The 16,608-nt window shown below is 47.1% G+C and overlaps 1 protein-coding gene across 7 annotated transcripts; it reads left to right on the forward strand.

Moving 5' to 3' along the window:
• Window positions 1-8,046: 8,046 nt before the first annotated feature.
• On the forward strand, window positions 8,047-16,154 carry LOC149913499 (ATP-dependent RNA helicase DDX25-like). 7 transcript variants are annotated; one of them, XM_090129436.1, is made up of 9 exons: window positions 8,047-8,884; window positions 11,192-11,521; window positions 11,630-11,732; window positions 12,097-12,211; window positions 12,773-12,950; window positions 13,281-13,518; window positions 14,077-14,239; window positions 14,744-14,932; window positions 16,007-16,154. In XM_090129436.1, exons 2-9 carry the CDS (start codon window positions 11,403-11,405, stop codon window positions 16,066-16,068), a joined length of 1,167 nt encoding a protein of 388 aa, XP_089985562.1. In that variant the 5' UTR covers window positions 8,047-8,884; window positions 11,192-11,402; the 3' UTR covers window positions 16,069-16,154. The 7 variants fall into 7 exon arrangements, with proteins under 7 accessions (XP_089985562.1, XP_089985564.1, XP_089985563.1 ...); XM_090129438.1 differs by having other exon boundaries at window positions 11,192-11,357; window positions 11,429-11,732; XM_090129437.1 differs by having other exon boundaries at window positions 11,222-11,521.
• Window positions 16,155-16,608: the final 454 nt, after the last annotated feature.

Consider the following 16,608-nt stretch of genomic DNA (forward strand, 5'->3'; position numbering starts at 1 on the left):
GGGCTGTGCAAGGATGTGCTTGCACATGTGTGTGAATGCACAGGTATGTGTGTGGGGAAGTCTTTGCATGTGGGTGTGTGGTTCTGTACACGCATGAGCATGCAGATGCATGTGCAAGGGAGCAGCATGTTCCCAGCATCCTGGGAACAGATTTCTGGGAGAGGCAGAACTCACACAAGAGTGCTGGAGAGCACAGGGCCAGGAAGCACAGCGCTGCAGCACTGCGCTCTGCACAACAGCCTGCAGGATGGCATCGACAGAACCAGGACACAGCGTCATACCAGGCACTCCCAAGGCAACAGTTCCATCCCAGCCGAAACAGGGACAGGCAGGCAGGCACTGGGGAGGGCTGCACGACAGACGGACGCCTTCTGAGTGCCAGTACTGGAGCACTGTCTGTAAGCAGAACAGTGCCAGGATGGCAGCTTGGTGGTCCGAAGCTGCAGAGATGCTGCTCTGGACCAACAGTCTGTCACTTTTTGAGAAAACGCCGTCCTTTTGGTAAACTTTGTTCATTATGCACTCATCATAAAAGAAAAAACACTCATGGATTCCTTTTGCTAAACTCATACGCTGGTTCTTAAACTGATGTGCTAATCCCTACTGCTGAACAGAGCACCCCACATCAATCCCCCCTTTTCCTTTGAGGATTACGATGTTCACATCCTAATCCTCACCACCTTTGACCTTTCATACTTAGAGATACATCTCCAAAGTCCAATCACGCTACAAGGAAGGATGCATACGTACAGCGATTACACACACCATCCCCACAGATAACTTCTTTAACCAGTGCAATTTGGGAATCCAGGAAGTCACGTTGGTTTCAGCTCACATCGTCTTATGTTGTGCAGTATTTCACTTTTGTGCCATATCTTATCTCCATCTGCTTCAATTCTACCACTCTGACCTACATGAACACAATATAATTTACTGCTGCATGAACTCCTTCTTGTGCACCTAACAACATACCTGAAGCCCTTCTACATTGCAATACCACCCAGGCCAAGCTCTGGACGCTTTCCCTTCTTCCCTTCTGCTCCTCTTCCCCTCTCTCTTTCTTCCCTTCCCTTCCCTTCCTTTCCCTTTCCCTTTCCCTTTCCTTTCCTTCCCTTCCCCTTTCCCTTTCCTTTCCCTTTCCCTTCCCTTTCCCTTCCCTTTCCATTTCCCTTCCCTTTCCTTTCCCTTTCCCTTTCCCTTTCCTTTCCTTCCCTTCCCCTTTCCCTTTCCTTTCCCTTCCCCTTTCCCTTCCCTTTCCCTTTCCTTTCCCTTTCCCTTCCCTTTCCCTTCCCCTTCCCTTCCCCTTCCCCTTCCCTTCCCTTCCCTTCCCCTCCCCCCCCCTCCCCTCCCTTCCCTTTCCCTTTCCCTTTCCCTTTCCCTTCCCTTCCCTTCCCTTCCCTTCCCTTCCCTTCCCTTCCCTTCCCTTTTCCCCTTTGTCTCCCCTTTTCCATTTCCCTCCCCCCTCTCCCTCCCCCCTCCCCCCTTACCTTTCTTCCCATTCCTTCCTCCCTCCCTCCTTCCTCCCCCCTCCCTCCCTCCTTCCTCCCCCCTCCCTCCCTCCTTCCTCCCCCCTCCCTCCCTCCTTCCTCCCCCCTCCCTCCCTCCCTCCCTCCCTCCCTCCCTATCAGCCTGGCTCTCACGCTGTTGTCCAGATGCCCGTCTTCCTTTTCCCACACCTCCATACTCTGCCCACATCCCCCTGTTTGGCTGCATCTCCCTGCGGATGTCCCACCCCACAGCCCCACTCACAGCCGCCATCCCCGGAGCTCTGCCCTCCCCCAGTCGCTCCCCCACCTCCCCAGGAGATCCCTGAGGGCTCTCCGTTCCCCCCCCCACCCTTCTTCGCCCCCCGCTGCCCCTCGAGCCCCACTCGGGCTTCAGGCCGTGCGTGCAGGCTGCGCTGCCACGGCGACAACGCGCCCTCCCTCCTTGCGGCGCGGGAAGCCGTCCCCGCGGCGACAGCGCATGCGCGCCGGCGTCTCCCTAGCAGCAGCGCCCCGGCGCGTCCTTTGCTCGAGCGACGCGCCGTTCCCGCTCCCCGCGGAGTGACGTCATCACCTCGCGACCCGAGGACGCGGCCACGCGGAAGTGGAGCGGGGCCCCGCGCTGCTCCGGCGCCGCGGCGCAGCCCCGGGACTCCGAGCGCCGCCTCAGCTTCTACGAGTGGGTGTTCGGGGGCGGCGGGGTACCGGGGCTGGGGCTGTCCTGTCTTGGCCCCGTGGGTCCTCTGCTGCTCAGAGCCTCTGCTCGGCGGCGGGAGGTGCCCTGTGCCCCCCGCCCTTCCACCCAACCAACACAAGGTTTCACTGCCTTCCCCCCACCCCCCACCACCCGCCGCCGCGGGTCGCCCACAACCTCCCGAGTCCCTCAGTCTGACCACTGGGATTACGCTCTCCCCCCCCGTTCCCCGCCTCCACTTCCCCCATTCTCATCGCTGGAGTCCTCTTCCACCCGTCCCCTCAGTTCCTCCGTCACTGTCTGTCCCTGTTCCCCATTCTGACTCCCAGGGTTCCGTGTCTGTCTCTCACTGATCCGTTGTGTCCCCATTCTCTCCCCCGACCCCCCCAAGTCTTCCCATTTTCTCCCCTAGATTCATCCCCCTCCCCTGTCCCTTCTATCTGACCCCAGAATTCCCTGTCTCCTCAAGTTTTCCTGCTCCAATTCCCCCATTCTCATCATAGAATCTCCTACCATCCCCCAGTCCCCTCAATTTGCACCTCCAGGGTCCCCTGTCTTCCCTTCCTCCCCCTGCTTCTGACCCCATTTCTGACCCCTACAGTCCCCTGTACCTCCACGCCCTCCTCCCTGCCCTCTGGAGTCCGTTTCCTCTATGTTGGCCCCCAATTTCCCCAACTGGGCCCCCTTTATGTCCCGTAGAAGCCCCCCCATGACCCCCACTTCTCCCCTCCCACCCCTCCCTCCACCCCCAGACCCCCTTTCCACTCACGTGGTCTGCCTCTCCTCTTTAGCCCCCCCCCCAACTAGCACTCTCTCCCCCCAGACCTCCTTTCCACCCCACAGAAGCCTCACTAGCTCATTTCTCCCCCTCCCACCCCCCGCTGAACCCCCCTTATCCCCCGTTGGAATCATGCAAAAGGATCTGCAGGAGAAGTCCTAGAGAGGTCTGGGGGCATCCAGAGGGTTCCAGACTCATCCAGAAGAGTCTGGAGTTATCCCAGAGTGGTACTGGGGCATCCAGAGAGTCCCCAGGTTGATCCCATGGGGCCCTGGAAAGATCTGTAAGCTCCCACTAGGAGTCCAGGAGCACTGAGAAGTCTCTGGTTGTGAGAATCCTTCTTTGTTTTTTGGCTCAAAGCTTGCTTCCTGACGTATTTCTTGTGATAAGACTCTGATTTGTTGAGGAGGCAAGTGATGGGTGCTACCGTGTGACAATTGACATCCCTCTGGGTACATTTGAAAGCCCCTTCCTCCAGAGTTGCTTACATCTGGAAGAGAGTGCTCAGGAGTGCTTACTGGCGGAAGATCTGGCCTGTGACTAAATAGCTCCAGCCTTGTATGGGAAAATTGGGGAACGATACCATCGTGTCCTGTGAAAAACAGGATGCAGATGGGCATCCCTGCTCCCTCTTATCTGCTGGCAAGGCCCGGAAGGTGGTAACAAAGGAATTTCTGCTGAGATCCCAGAGCCAGAAACTGCCACTCCACGGAGAGCTGACTCAACCACTTTGGATTTGAGCTGTCACTCCAAAGACAGCTGACTCGACCACTTTGAAAGCATTGAAAAAGGGCCATCATCACCATGGTCACCGTCGTTGTCGTCGCCATCAACAACAATGCCCGATGACCCACCACTACTGAAGATCAAAGGCTGAACTACGAACCATGCTGGATCCATGGTGGTGACTATGTCCCTCTTTCTTCCTATAAAGACTCCTTGCTTCTTCTTTCCTACCTTTTCTATCGCCCTCCTTTCCTTCCCCATTACCCTAATTCATAATAGCATCCATCCTCCCCTTCCCCATCTCCCTAATTAAGATCTGTAATAAACTGTTCAGACCAACATTTGAACTGTTGTTTCTTAATCTCACGCCGGGTATACAGATATTAAAAGAACCTCCTCTCCCTCCTATAAATCGGAGTGAGACACTGGTCTGATCTGAAGATGTCCCAGTAGAGTCTGGTACAGTGCAGGGAGTCCTCATGAGGGTCTGAATGGTCCTGGAGTCATCCAGAATGGTTTGGGGATGTTCCAGAGAGGATTTGGCGGGTCCGGGGGGTCCTCATGTTGATCCATGGGGTCTGTGGATTCATCCAGAAGGGTCTGGAGATGTCCCAGAAGGATCCTGTGGGGTCCAGGGAGTCCCAGGTGTGTCCAGGACATCCTCGGAGGCATTCAGAAGGGTCTGAGGATGTCCTTGAGAGGACTTGTAGGGTCTGGGGGGTCCTTAGGTGGGTTCCAAGGGACCTGTTGTCTACTGGAAGGGTCTGGAGATGACCCAGAGGGGCACAGGGTGACTGCTGTCACCATCATTGGGTGTCACTGGGTGTCGGCATCACTTGGGTGTCACCGTTATCACTGTCTTTGAATGTCACCGTCATTGGGTGCCTCCGGGTGTCATTGGGTCTCACCGTCAACAGCTGTCACCATCACTGGGTGTCACCATTGTGACTGTCTTCAAGTGTCACTATCATTGGGTGTCACTTCTTTCACTGCCATTGGGTGTCACTACTTTTGGGTATCTCTGTTGTCACCATCACTGGGTACCACTGAGTGTCACTGTCCTTGGGGTGTCGCCATCATTGGGTGTCACTGTTGTCTCTGTCATTGGGTGTTACCATCACTCTGGTGACACTGTTAAAATGGTGACTGCATGTGACCTCAGTGTGGAACAGCTGTGGCACAGTGTCCCCATCACTGGCTGTCACTTTTGTCACCATCACTTTTGTATCACCATCACTTGTGTGTCACCATCTCTCGGGTGACAGCATTCCCTGTGCTCTGACCACCACATGGGGGCAGGCACAGGCGGCCCCACACAGTCACCGTGCTGTCACTGAGCCTCACACTGTCCTTTGTCACCCCTCCAGGACTGCCTACAGCCGGACTCAGTGACACCGGCGCCCTCCGGTGCTGTCACCATCATCTGTCACGAGGACAGGGATGCACACAGTGGTGAACTCTGTGCCACCACCAGAGGGGACCAGGGGTGACATCAATGTGGAACAGCTCTGACGGCATGTCATTGTCATTGGGTGTCATCCTCACGCAGAGGGGACAAAAGGACCCCCCTGGGGACATTCTGTCGAAGTTGGGGACACCGTGAGCAGCTTGAAGACTTTCCAGGGGAAGTGGGGACACCGCATCATGGTGTCACATCCCCAAAGTTGGGGATGCCTCCAGAGTGTGACGCCCTGAATTTGGGGACTCCCCTATGTCATCCCCACAGTGTCACACCCCAAAGCTGCGAACAAATCTGTGTCACCCAATGGTGTCACACCCCAAAGTTGAGGACACCCCCACGGTGTCACACCATGTAGTTGGGGACACCTCTCTGTCACTCCAATGGTGTCACACCCCAGCATTGGGTTCTGACTAAGGTTCAGATATTTTAAGTTTACCATCTGGAATTAAAGCCAGTTCACCAATTTCTTTTCCTTCAGCTGCCTGTTCTGCCCCCTGATCCACCATCATATTCCCAGTTTCCTGTACAGTGCCACTATTCTGATGTCCTCCACAATGTATAACAGCCATGCTGCTCTTCGGTAGATTTACATCGTGCTGAATTTGTTTTCCTTGTGTGTAAGCAACCCTCGCTTTTTGCAGACAGTACCATGAGTGGGTACCACCCCAAAAGCATATTTAGCATCTGTCCATATATTTAAGGTTCTTGTCAAGGCAGTTATTTCAGCCTTCTGAGTGGAAGTCCCCACAGGTAATGGTTTTGCTTCATTTACCTTGTCAGTAGCAGTTACTGCATATCCTTACAGTCTCCTTGTCTCACAAAACTGCTTCTGTCGATGAATCCAGGAATCCTCAGTGTCATCCAATGGTTCCTCCTGTAGGTCTGACCAGCTGGCATAGACAGCCTCCATGCAGTCGCACACTGCTGGCTTGGAGGTAGCACTCCATTGGTGTTCTGGGTGTTCAGCAAATTGCTTCCTTCTCTTTGATCAGTTATGCTTTCTGTTGAGAAACTTGATAGCCATTTAAATCAAGAAATTCAGCATACTCACAGTCCATTGCACACAGTCCTCTTTTGTTACTGTGGCATCCACATACTGCAGTAAAGTTCCACCATGGGATAAGGGAACCCAAATCTCAGGCTCACAAGCTGACCAGTTCTCAAAAATCATTGGACTGTTCTCACAGCCCTGGGTAACACTGTCCAGGTTAACTGAATTTTTATTTTTTTTTCCCTTCTTCCTATATTGGAGTTTTCTTATTCAAAGGCAAATAATTTTAGGCTAACACTAACACTATACTCGCATTGTTTGGAACATTTAACAACTATTACAGTTTTGCAAGAAAGAATTAATTACATAATTCAGTAATAATGTTTCTAAAACATGCCACTAACATATACAGTATTTTACTTCTTAGATCAGCTATTTCTAAGGATGAGTTACAGAATACAGCATTATGTTCTACTTCTTCAAACCAATTGCTACTTTTTAATGTCTAATGCAGAAACAACATTCCATTCCCACAGAGGGAACCCAAGGACGAGAAACTGAAAGGATCCAAGGAGAGGAGACAGTGAAGATCCAAAGAGAACAAAACAAGGTAACCCAAGAGAAGAACTCTAGGAGACTCAGAGAAAGGGAATAAGTGGGACCCAAGGAGAAGCAAAGGAGGACACTCAAAGAGGAGGGACTCAACTAGAAAGAACCAGGAGGATCCCGAGAGAAGGAACCCAGGGTACAGAGAGAACCCAAAGAAAGGGAACTGAGGGCACCAAAGGAGGAAGAGGTCCCCAGCCAGCCATTGTCACTGAGACCTGATCCTCACACCTGAGTGTGTACATGGAGGCACATGGAGGAACAGTGTGAGGCAGAGCGTGGCTGCCTTCATCTTCCTCTGTAGGAGCTGAGTGAGGCTGCAGGAGGCCCTGCATTTGTCCTCCCAGGACTCCTTCCAGCTCCCCAAATGGCCCTGGGATTTGCAGAGCCCCCCTGGCATGGGCTGAACCCAGCATGCAGCCAGCCCCCGCCCCTGAGTATGGGAAGGAGCCAGTGTTCAGGGGACAGGCACTGAGCACTTGATGTTGATGGCACCCAGATTCAAAGCCACCGAGTCCTAGTGCCTGACATCTTCTGACTGCAGGGATATGGGGAAAAAGGGGTATCATGGAGACATGGAGACATCGTGGAGACCATGGGAACATAAAGCTGGTATGAGGGCATCATGGGGACATCATGGAGATATGACACACATGAACAGATTGGTGACAGGTTGGAGTTGCAGGGATGGGCAACTGAGTTACTGGAAGGCAATGAATGGTCAGGCTGTGTCCCCTCAGTGCCCCTGTCTTCAAGCAGAAGTTCAGGAGTGAATAACAAACCTTGGCTATGGCAGCTTCCTTGTTATATATTTCTGCAAAACCAAAAGACCACAACTATTAGAATAATCAAATCTCAGATTCATGGGGTTATGGAATCATAGAACCACAGAATCTCTGAATCATAAAACAATAGAATCATGAACCAATCAAGTGGGTTTCATCAGGAGATACGTCACATATTCTCTTTTTTAATAGCTGACAGTCAGAAATCACCATGTTATATCCAGAAGTCTGTATCACATACCGTCAGTGTCTCTGTCTGTCACTAGGATACACAGACTGGGAATCAAAGGCTGAGAGTGAAAAGGTTAAGTTTTGAAGTCATTGGACCATGTGCCTGATTTTCAGCAGAACAAAAGTGTCCTACTGGTTTTGTTCCCATTATGATACAGTCTCCTGTCATAGTTTCAAATAAAGTGAGCCTTATTTTATCCAGATGAAAAGAGAGGAGTAATGAAACACTGATAAATAACTTAAAACTGTAAATGACTCGATGATTCTTCAAGGAAACACAATACGCCAATGTTAAGTGTTACATCTGACAGAATATGTATCTGCTCACAGCTTGACTGGACATTTACCATAAGAGATCTATACGTTTGTACAGTCAACAAACGTACAGTTGAAAGAGTAGTGCAGTTAGGATGGTACTTTACAGGTGTTATAAAGATTATCGTGGTGGAAAAGAGACAATCGAAGAAAAAATGCTTGCTCGTATCCAAGGATCTAGGCTCACGTTGGAAAACTCCAAAAAGGAGGGATCTCCAGAAAGAGATCCTTCCCCAGTCGTGGTCAGCGCTTAAATGGGGTCTAGGAGGGGTACAGTATATTCAGAATATATCACTTTTTATTTCAAAATTTTTAACAGTCATCCCTTATTTCACAAACTTTTTTCTTTTACAGATTCATACCGATGCTGCGGTCCCTTTTCACGCCCCCGACCCCGCACATCCCATCCCACCGCCGTTCCCCTCCCGGGACAGCCGCACTGCCGCCATTTTCCCCGTCAAAGGGCGGCTCCATGGCGGCGGCAGCCTCAGGCGGTCGAGGGCCGCAACGGCCGAGGGCGCCGGCGCGCAGCTCGTCTCCGGGCGGCTACCCGAGCTCCAAGCCGCTCGGCCGGGACGGCTTCGCCTCTCCACGCCAGAAGGGGTCCGCCTCCCCGGGCCCTCGGTGGGAGCTCCCCGGGCACCGTCGGGGCGAAGGAACCGCGCGGAGCTACGGGGATGGAGACGGGGCCGGGGCCGGGGCCGGGGCCGGGGCCAGACCCCCGGCGGAGGCCGTGCCGAGCGCTCCCCGTCGGTTCCCGTCCGCAGAGCACCTCCGCACCAGCAAAGATGAGAGCGAGGAAGAGGAGAGAGGTGCGTGCGGCCCCGAGTCCGGCTTTGGGGGCGTTGGGGGGTGGAGCCGCGCTGCGAGGGGCCGGGCGGGCGGCGGGCTGCTGCGCCTCGTTTGTTCGTTAATTGACCACACCTTTTTATTTTTACAACTTCATTGCTTTTTTTCACAATTTTGTCACTTTTTTTTTCCCCCAAATACTTTTTCCCTATTTTTTTCAGATTCGTTATTTTTCCTTACGATTTTCAGAAGTCTGTCACCTGTTTTCAAGAACTTATTTTACAAGTTTATCCCTTTTCTTCCATGAATTCGTTTTTTCCACTAATCTTTCGAAGTCAATGTTTTCACAATTTTTTTTAGAATTGATTAGTTTTTTTCATGATTTTGTCACATATTTCAGGTTTTCTAAACAAATTCATTTCTTTAAACAGAATTTGCAAAAATTCATTTTCACTTTTTTCAACAAATTCGTTATATTTTTTCATGATGTGTTACGATTTCTTCACAAAATCATTCTAGTTTTTTTTAACAGTTTTTTCATAAATTCATCACATTTTCTGTTACAACATTTTCCCACAAGCTCACTGTTTTTCCCATGTATTTATTCCTCTTTTTTTCTTTTTTCTTTTTTTTTCCACAAAATTGTATGGTTTTAATGAATTTTTCACAAATTTATCTTTTTCGGAATGAATTGCTTTTTTTTTTTTTTTTCTAAAATCCATCCTTTTTTTTTTTAGAATGTTATGGCTTTTTATGAATTCATAAGTTTTCAGGTTTTGAATTATAATTCATCACTATTTTTTATCATGGACTTTTTTTCTACTTCATGGGTGGGTTTTTTTTCAATGATTTTTTCTCAGATTTATCTTTTTTTTTTTTTTTTTCCCCAGTAATTCGTTTTAATGATTTCTCATTGAGTTTTTTTCCTTTTTCCAGAAAATATTCAGAAATGCATCTCTTTTTATCTCAAAATTTTTAACAGTCATCCTTCACGGACTTTTTTCTTTTACAAATTCATTACTTTTTCATGTCTTTTGCATTTTCTTGCACAAATAAATTGCTTTGTTTCACAAATTTTATGAATCCATCACTTTTTTTTTCATGAATTTCTCTCTTTTCCCAAACAAATTTATCATTTTTAACCTAGTGATGTTTTCCCCACTGTTTTTTCATGATTTCATGTATTACTATTATTATTTTTTAATTTTGTAAACCTTTGTTCATGAATTTAACATTTGTTGTCATTATATCATTATTATTCATTCATATTTCATATCACTATATCATATTAGTCGTAATATCACCATGTTGGTTTTTCATGAATTCATTCCATTTTTTCACCCTAATTTCTTTGTGATGTTTTAACTTTTTTTTTCAAGATTTCATCATGAATTCACCCAAATCTTTCACAAATGTGTTACCAGTTTTTTTCACCATGCATTTTTTAAAGAATGCATCATTTTTTCACACATTTATTGCATCCTATCTCACATTCTTTTCACAAATTTATCTATCATTTAAGTCTTCTTTTCATACAAATTAATTGAATTTTTCTTTACCTTTTTTCACTTTTTTTCTAAGTTTTTTACTGTTTTTCCATGATTTTTTTCACTTTTTCACAAATTCCTCACCTTTTCCTGCAGATTCATGTATTTTCCCCTCACATTTATTATTTTTTTCACCTGTTTATTTCTTTTTTCACAACCTTTTTCATGAATTTATTATGTTTTTCATTTTTTCACTTTTTTTCATATTTCTTCACTTCTTCACAAATATATTGCTTCTTTTACATGCTTTGTTCTCCCTATTTAGAAGACGTGGATGAGATCTTGCTGCTCACCACTTTTTTTTTCTCTTTTTACACAGTATTTTCATTAGGTTTTTCACCTTTTTTTTTCCAAACAATTCGCATATTTTTCACAATTCCATTTGTTTTTTCATGAATTCATCACTTTTTTACATGAATTTGTTGCATTCTCTTCAGAAATTTTGTAAGAAGTCATCATTTTTTCATGTTATTCTTTTATTTTACAAATTCATGGTGCTCTATCTAAGGAATTTTCATGGATACATCTTGGTTTTAGTTGGTTTTGGTTTTTTTTTACTGAATCCAGTGCATTTTTTTCTTCCACAATTTCTTCATGAGTTTTTTCCTTTTTTCTTTTTTCCCCACAATTTTATCACGAATGAACCTTTTTTTTTTTTTAACAAACTCATCATCAATTTTTCTCATGCTTCTTTTTTTTCAACTAATTCGTCCCTTTTTTCATGGATTCATCGCTTTACATATTCTTCTCACAAATTTATCCATTTTTTCCACAAATTCATAGTTTTCTGCAATGCGTGTCCCCGCTTTGCAGAGGACCTGGCTGAGAGTTGACTGCTCAACAAGCTGCTCCACACCTCGCTGGTAGAGAACAGCCACCACGTGGAGGTGTTGCAGCAGGACCCCTCCTCCCCGCTCTTCTCCATCAGAACCTTCGAGGAGCTGCACCTGTGAGTCCCCCAGCACCTGGCCTCGCACACCCCACTTCCTATAGAATGCCCCAGGCTGTGCTTTTTCACAGGAAAAAGGAGCTTTTACAGGGTGTGTACACCATGGGCTTCAACAGGCCATCAAAGATCCAGGCAAACGCTCTGCCCATCTTGATGGCACATCCGTGAGTCCTTACCCCGCAGGAAGGGATGAACCAGCCCCAGTGTTCTGCCTCCCTGTGAGGTGCCAGCGCACAGACCCCAGACTTTTACTGCTAACATTTCCCTTGCAGTCCCCAAACTCTGATTGCGCAGAGCCAGTCTGGGACGGGCAAAACAGCAGCATTTGTCTTGGCCATGCTGAGCAGAGTGAAAGGTGCTGAGAGGTACCCGCAGGTATGCAGCAGGAGGATGGCCGCTGGGTAGGGGCAGAGATCTGGGTTTGCTCCTGTTACGTATGGCTTTGGGGTGTTGCAGGCATAGCTCTGGGTTTGTGTCCGTTTTGTAATTGCTGTTGATTATAATCTCAAGTATCGTCATTGCTGCTCATCATAAACTCAAGCATCCTGGTTACTGCTCACTGTAATCTCAAGCATCCTGGTTACAGTTTTTTGAAGTCTCTAATATTAAACGTCCTAATTGATGCTCATTATAATCTGCAGCTTCCTGGTTGCTAGTTGCTACTCATTTATACTTTTCAATGCTTTTTGATGCTTTTTGATGCCTGCCTGTTGCCTAATATCTCTCCCCCCCCTCCCAGTGCCTTTGTCTGGCTCCCACCTATGAGCTGGCCCTGCAGATTGGCCATGTGGCAGAGAAGATGGGGCGGTTCTGCAATGACATCAGGGTCACCTATGCTGTGCAGGGCAACAGAGGTTAGTCCAGGCCTGATGAGAGATTACAGCAGTTAGCAATCCCTAAGTGAATATAGGAATGCTCCATAAGCCCTGAAGTGCCAGGAGTTGCGCAGAGCTTGCTGAAGCAGTCTGCATTCGTGTGTGCTGCTGATAAGGAGTCACCCTGATGACCACTGGCTTCTTTTTGACACAGACACCCATTTTGCTGGTATCTAACCTTAAAAAGCTGCAGGGAAGCACTAAACTCAAAAATTGCTACCTGCAATAGAGCTTCTCTTTGGAACTGAGGAAGTGAAGGACAAACATGATCAAACTGACAGAAATATAATTTGTTGAGTTTCCCGCTGGAAACCTCTTTGCATGTTGTTTTGCCCATGCCTTGTCCATTCCTTCCTTCTTTCTTGTCCATTTCTTTACTGTTCCTTGCTTGTTCCTTGTCCGTCCCTTTTCTTATTTCCATTCCCATGTCTTTCCCATTTTTTTTGCCCACTCCTCACCCGTCTCCCATTTTTTGCCCACACTTGCCTTTTTGACACCCCTTGCCCCTCTCTTTCCCGTCTTTTGCACCCCCTCTGGCAGTGTCCCCAGGCACCGTGCTGGAGGAGCAGATTGTCATTGGCACGCCAGGCACTATGCTGGACTGGTGCTTCAAGCGGAGACTGCTCAACATGAGGAGGATCTGCATGTTTGTGCTGGATGAGGCTGACATCATGATTGACATGCAGGGATTCTCCTCCCAGAGCATCCGCATCCAGAGGTGAGTCATGGAAATCTGCTTTTGGCATGGGAAGATGCAAAAGGGGGGGAGGAAGAAGGTAAGATTTTTCACAGAGGGCTTGCTTTCTCCAAAATGTGTTGATTTGTTTGTTTTTTTCCATAAGACTTGCATTCATTGTTAAATTGTAAGATTTTCACCAAAAAGTGCTAATGTACAAAGTCCTAGAGTAAATGAGTCCTCAATGCTAAATGAATTCCATGGGCTAACAAACTATCAGTGCTCTTGAGTCCACAGTGCTGTGTGCCTGTTTTTAATGAATCCTTAGTGCTAACGAGCTGCTAGGTCTGACGAGCTCTTCTCCTGCCCCAGGGCTCTCCCCAAGAACTGCCAGATGCTGCTTTTCTCTGCCACCTTCAAGGAAAATCTCTGGAAATTTGCCATGCAGATTGTCTCCAGGCCCATCATCATCAAGCTGCGACAGGAGGAGCTCACTTTGACCAACATTAGGCAGTACTATTTTGTCTGCAGGAACTGGGAGCAGAAGTATGAGGCCCTCTGCAACCTCTATGGCAGCATCACCATTGGCCAGGCCATGATCTTCTGCCAGGTACATCTCATCTGCAAACAGTGAGTAACTAGTATTCTGTCTGGCATGTTCAACCCAAGAGTGACCTCAATGCTGCTCCACAGATTGCCACAATGAATACAGGGGAGGGATGGGAAGCACACAGACAGCATTTAAAACTAAGTGTGGTAACAGCGCCTAATGGTTGAAACCACATTTACTTAACTGCCTTGGTGGGCATTGCTTGGAAACCATGCTCTGTTTCCTTAACCTTTATACTTTGTGTCTAGCAAAGACACTTTATGATCCAACTTCTTGCCCTGCTGCATCATTTTTGCTCCTTTGTGTCCCAACTTCCTGCTTGTTTTTGCCTTATTTCGAGGCTTTGTCTATTCCAAAGCACCAGGGGCTCAATGGAAAGGAGCACAGGCATTGGGAATGTGAAGGACTGGCACTGAGCAAGCAAGGATTTGGTAAAGTGATGTATTGGCATTAAGCTAGATGAGCAGTAGTAAGGACTTGGGGAAGTTGAAGGGTTGTTGATTGAGAGCAGCAGATGCAGAGCTGCTAGGGAAGCTCAGCCTTTTCCCACTTATGCAGACCCGCTGGAGTGCAGACTGGCTCTCTGTGAAGATGATTCAGGACGGGCACCAAGTGGCCATGCTGACAGCAGAGCTGTCCATCATGCAGAGAGCTGATGTCATCCAGAGGTTTCGTGATGGGAAGGAGAAGGTTCTCATCACCACCAATGTCTGTGCTAGAGGTCAGTCCCAAAAGCAGACACACTGAAGGGTGAAAATCTGCTTGCTTCCCCCAAGAAAATTCCTTTGCTCTGCGCCCTGTCGTGTGGAAATCCCTTCACTTTGAACAAATTTAAGCACTTAGGTTTTATGCTTCATGTTTCCAACTGTGCAGTGACAGGCCGAACTTTATCATGAAAGCTGAGGCTTTTGTCAGTATGATTCTGTGAATTAGGAAAAATTGACCATGATGGGGACTCAAAGGCAAAAGGGATGATAAATGCAAGTTTATCACAGAAGTGATCACAAAAAGAAAAAAATGATCAGAAATGCAAGGAAAAATTGGTCAGAAAGGCAAGGAAAGAGGGATTTAGAATGGAAATTTCAGAGAAAAAGTGATCAGAAATGCAAGTGAAGCAGTGATCTTGTCCAACGTGCACAGCAATTAAGAGGCAGCCTTCAGAGGGGGTTGGTAGATGGCTTTTGGGGTGGTAGAAAGCTCTTTTTGAGAATCCTCTGTCACTCAGGGATTGACGTGGCCCAAGTCACGATTGTGGTGAACTTCAGCCTTCCCATCAACCGTCAGAAGCAGCCAGATTTTGAGACCTACTTGCACCGCATCGGGCGGACAGGGCGCTTCGGGAAGAGGGGCATCGCCTTCAATATGGTGGACAGCCACAGCACGCACCTTGTGCGCTGCATAGAGGAGCATTTCCGTGAGTGCCCCTGTTCCCTTGTTCCTCTGTTCCTCCAGTGTAGCCAAGGACTACAAGCTCACCACTTGGTCATCCACTTTTCAATTTTTTCACTTCCACAGTAGCTGGAACTTTGTTTTTGGTTAAAAAAAACAAACAAACAGGGAGTGGGACTTTGCAGAGACAGAGCTGAGAAATTATTTAATAAGAAGATAAGATATAATTTAATAAGATATAATGAAAGATATAATGATATAAAACGAGAAAACAGACTACAAGGATTAGAAGCAGGGCTAAGCACACTGACCTGCCCCATTTTGCAGGCCCATTTTCTGCTTTCTTTGGCCTCTCTTCTCTGTGTTTCTCCCTACTGCCTCCTCTTCCATGTTTGTTACAGGTTTCTAACAATTCTATTCTGTGATTCAGTTCCCTTACGCTTCTCACCACAAGAGTGTTTTTCTCATGCTTTTCCCAGTTATAAAATGCAGAGTGAGCCCCCTGGAGTGGTCCCTGTGATTTCCTAAATAACCTACCAATTAATGAGCTTTGTTCTTTGTAGTTGTCTCAATCTTTGTTTGTTTCTCTCAGTTTTCTTTCTCTTTTTCCCCTTTTCTCTTTGTTTCCCAAAGATGAGACTTAATGTGGCAAAGAGACAAGTGTGTGATTTCCAAGATGAAAAACCAAGTGGTGGAGTAACCTCAGTTATCTGATCTTATTTCTTCATTCTCTACAGTCAGTCATAATGTTGAGATTGAAGGGACAGGACTGTCTTACAAGGATTAAACATCTTCCAAATGTTGCTTGCTTTTAGGATAGAGCATCTTCCAAATCTTCCATTTTTTAGATTAAAATATTGTATAAATGTTTGTTGTTTTGGGGATAAAATGTCTTTCACAAATTGTACCTTAATTCCTAGTGAGTGATGAAAATTGATGTGGGAGCTCAGATCACATCTAACCCCAACCCAAACTGATGCTTTTCACTTAAAACCTCTCTACAAATCTTGCTTTTTTTTAGCAGCCCCAAAGCAGTGGCACCTTGCCATTGCCAGAGACGTTTTTCTTTCTTGCACTGACATTTTTTTCCTTTCTACAGAGACCAAGATCAAGAGGCTGGACACAGATTGCATGGACAAGCTCGAAGAGCTGGAAAACTGAGCAAAAAACATGACTTAGCTTCAAAGAACTCACATTTTGGTTTAAAATGTGTGGAAAATCCAGGATAAAATCTCCCAGTTTTCAAAGTTCCTGGAGGTACTTGGTTTTGTTGTGACATTTTAGAAGGAGAGCAGGGGAAAAACCCTCAGCCTAAAAAAATTATTCTGATTGGTTTCTTTGATGTTTTGGGGGAGTGTACCTTGGTGTTTTGTGGAAATGCTCCTTGATTTTTGGGCAGTGTTTGCCTGTTTTGGACACTTGCTCTGTTTGGGATACTATTGCCCTGTTCTGGGCTCTGTTCCTTGTTTTGAGGTGGGGTGGTGGTTTGTGGTTCTGGGGCACTGTTTGTTGGCTGAGGGTACGATTCCTTGTTTTGTTGGTTGTTGTTGTTTTTTTCTCTGAAAGAAATAAGTTTAAAGCAGACAAGTCCCGGTTCAACCATCTTGGTGTCTTAAGATTTGTGCAGAAGCTAGTCTTGAAGAGAGGAAGCACTGTTTTGTAATGTGTTAATTTCAGAGAGTGTGAAGAGGAGTTGGAAAC

The sequence above is a fragment of the Phasianus colchicus genome, chromosome 36 (assembly GCF_987193195.1).
Source record: "Phasianus colchicus chromosome 36, bPhaCol1.hap1.1, whole genome shotgun sequence".
Taxonomy (NCBI): Eukaryota; Metazoa; Chordata; class Aves; order Galliformes; family Phasianidae; genus Phasianus; species Phasianus colchicus.

What these genes read in the sequence shown, in the direction of transcription:
- LOC149913499 (XM_090129436.1), top strand. Translation starts at nt 11,403, where the DNA reads ATGCCCCAGGCTGTGCTTTTTCACAGGAAAAAGGAGCTTTTACAGGGT. An exon ending in CCCATCTTGATGGCACATCC is followed by an intron (nt 11,522 to 11,629) that starts GTGAGTCCTTAC and finishes TTTCCCTTGCAG; the next exon opens with TCCCCAAACTCTGATTGCGC. An exon ending in GTGCTGAGAGGTACCCGCAG is followed by an intron (nt 11,733 to 12,096) that starts GTATGCAGCAGG and finishes CCCCCCTCCCAG; the next exon opens with TGCCTTTGTCTGGCTCCCAC.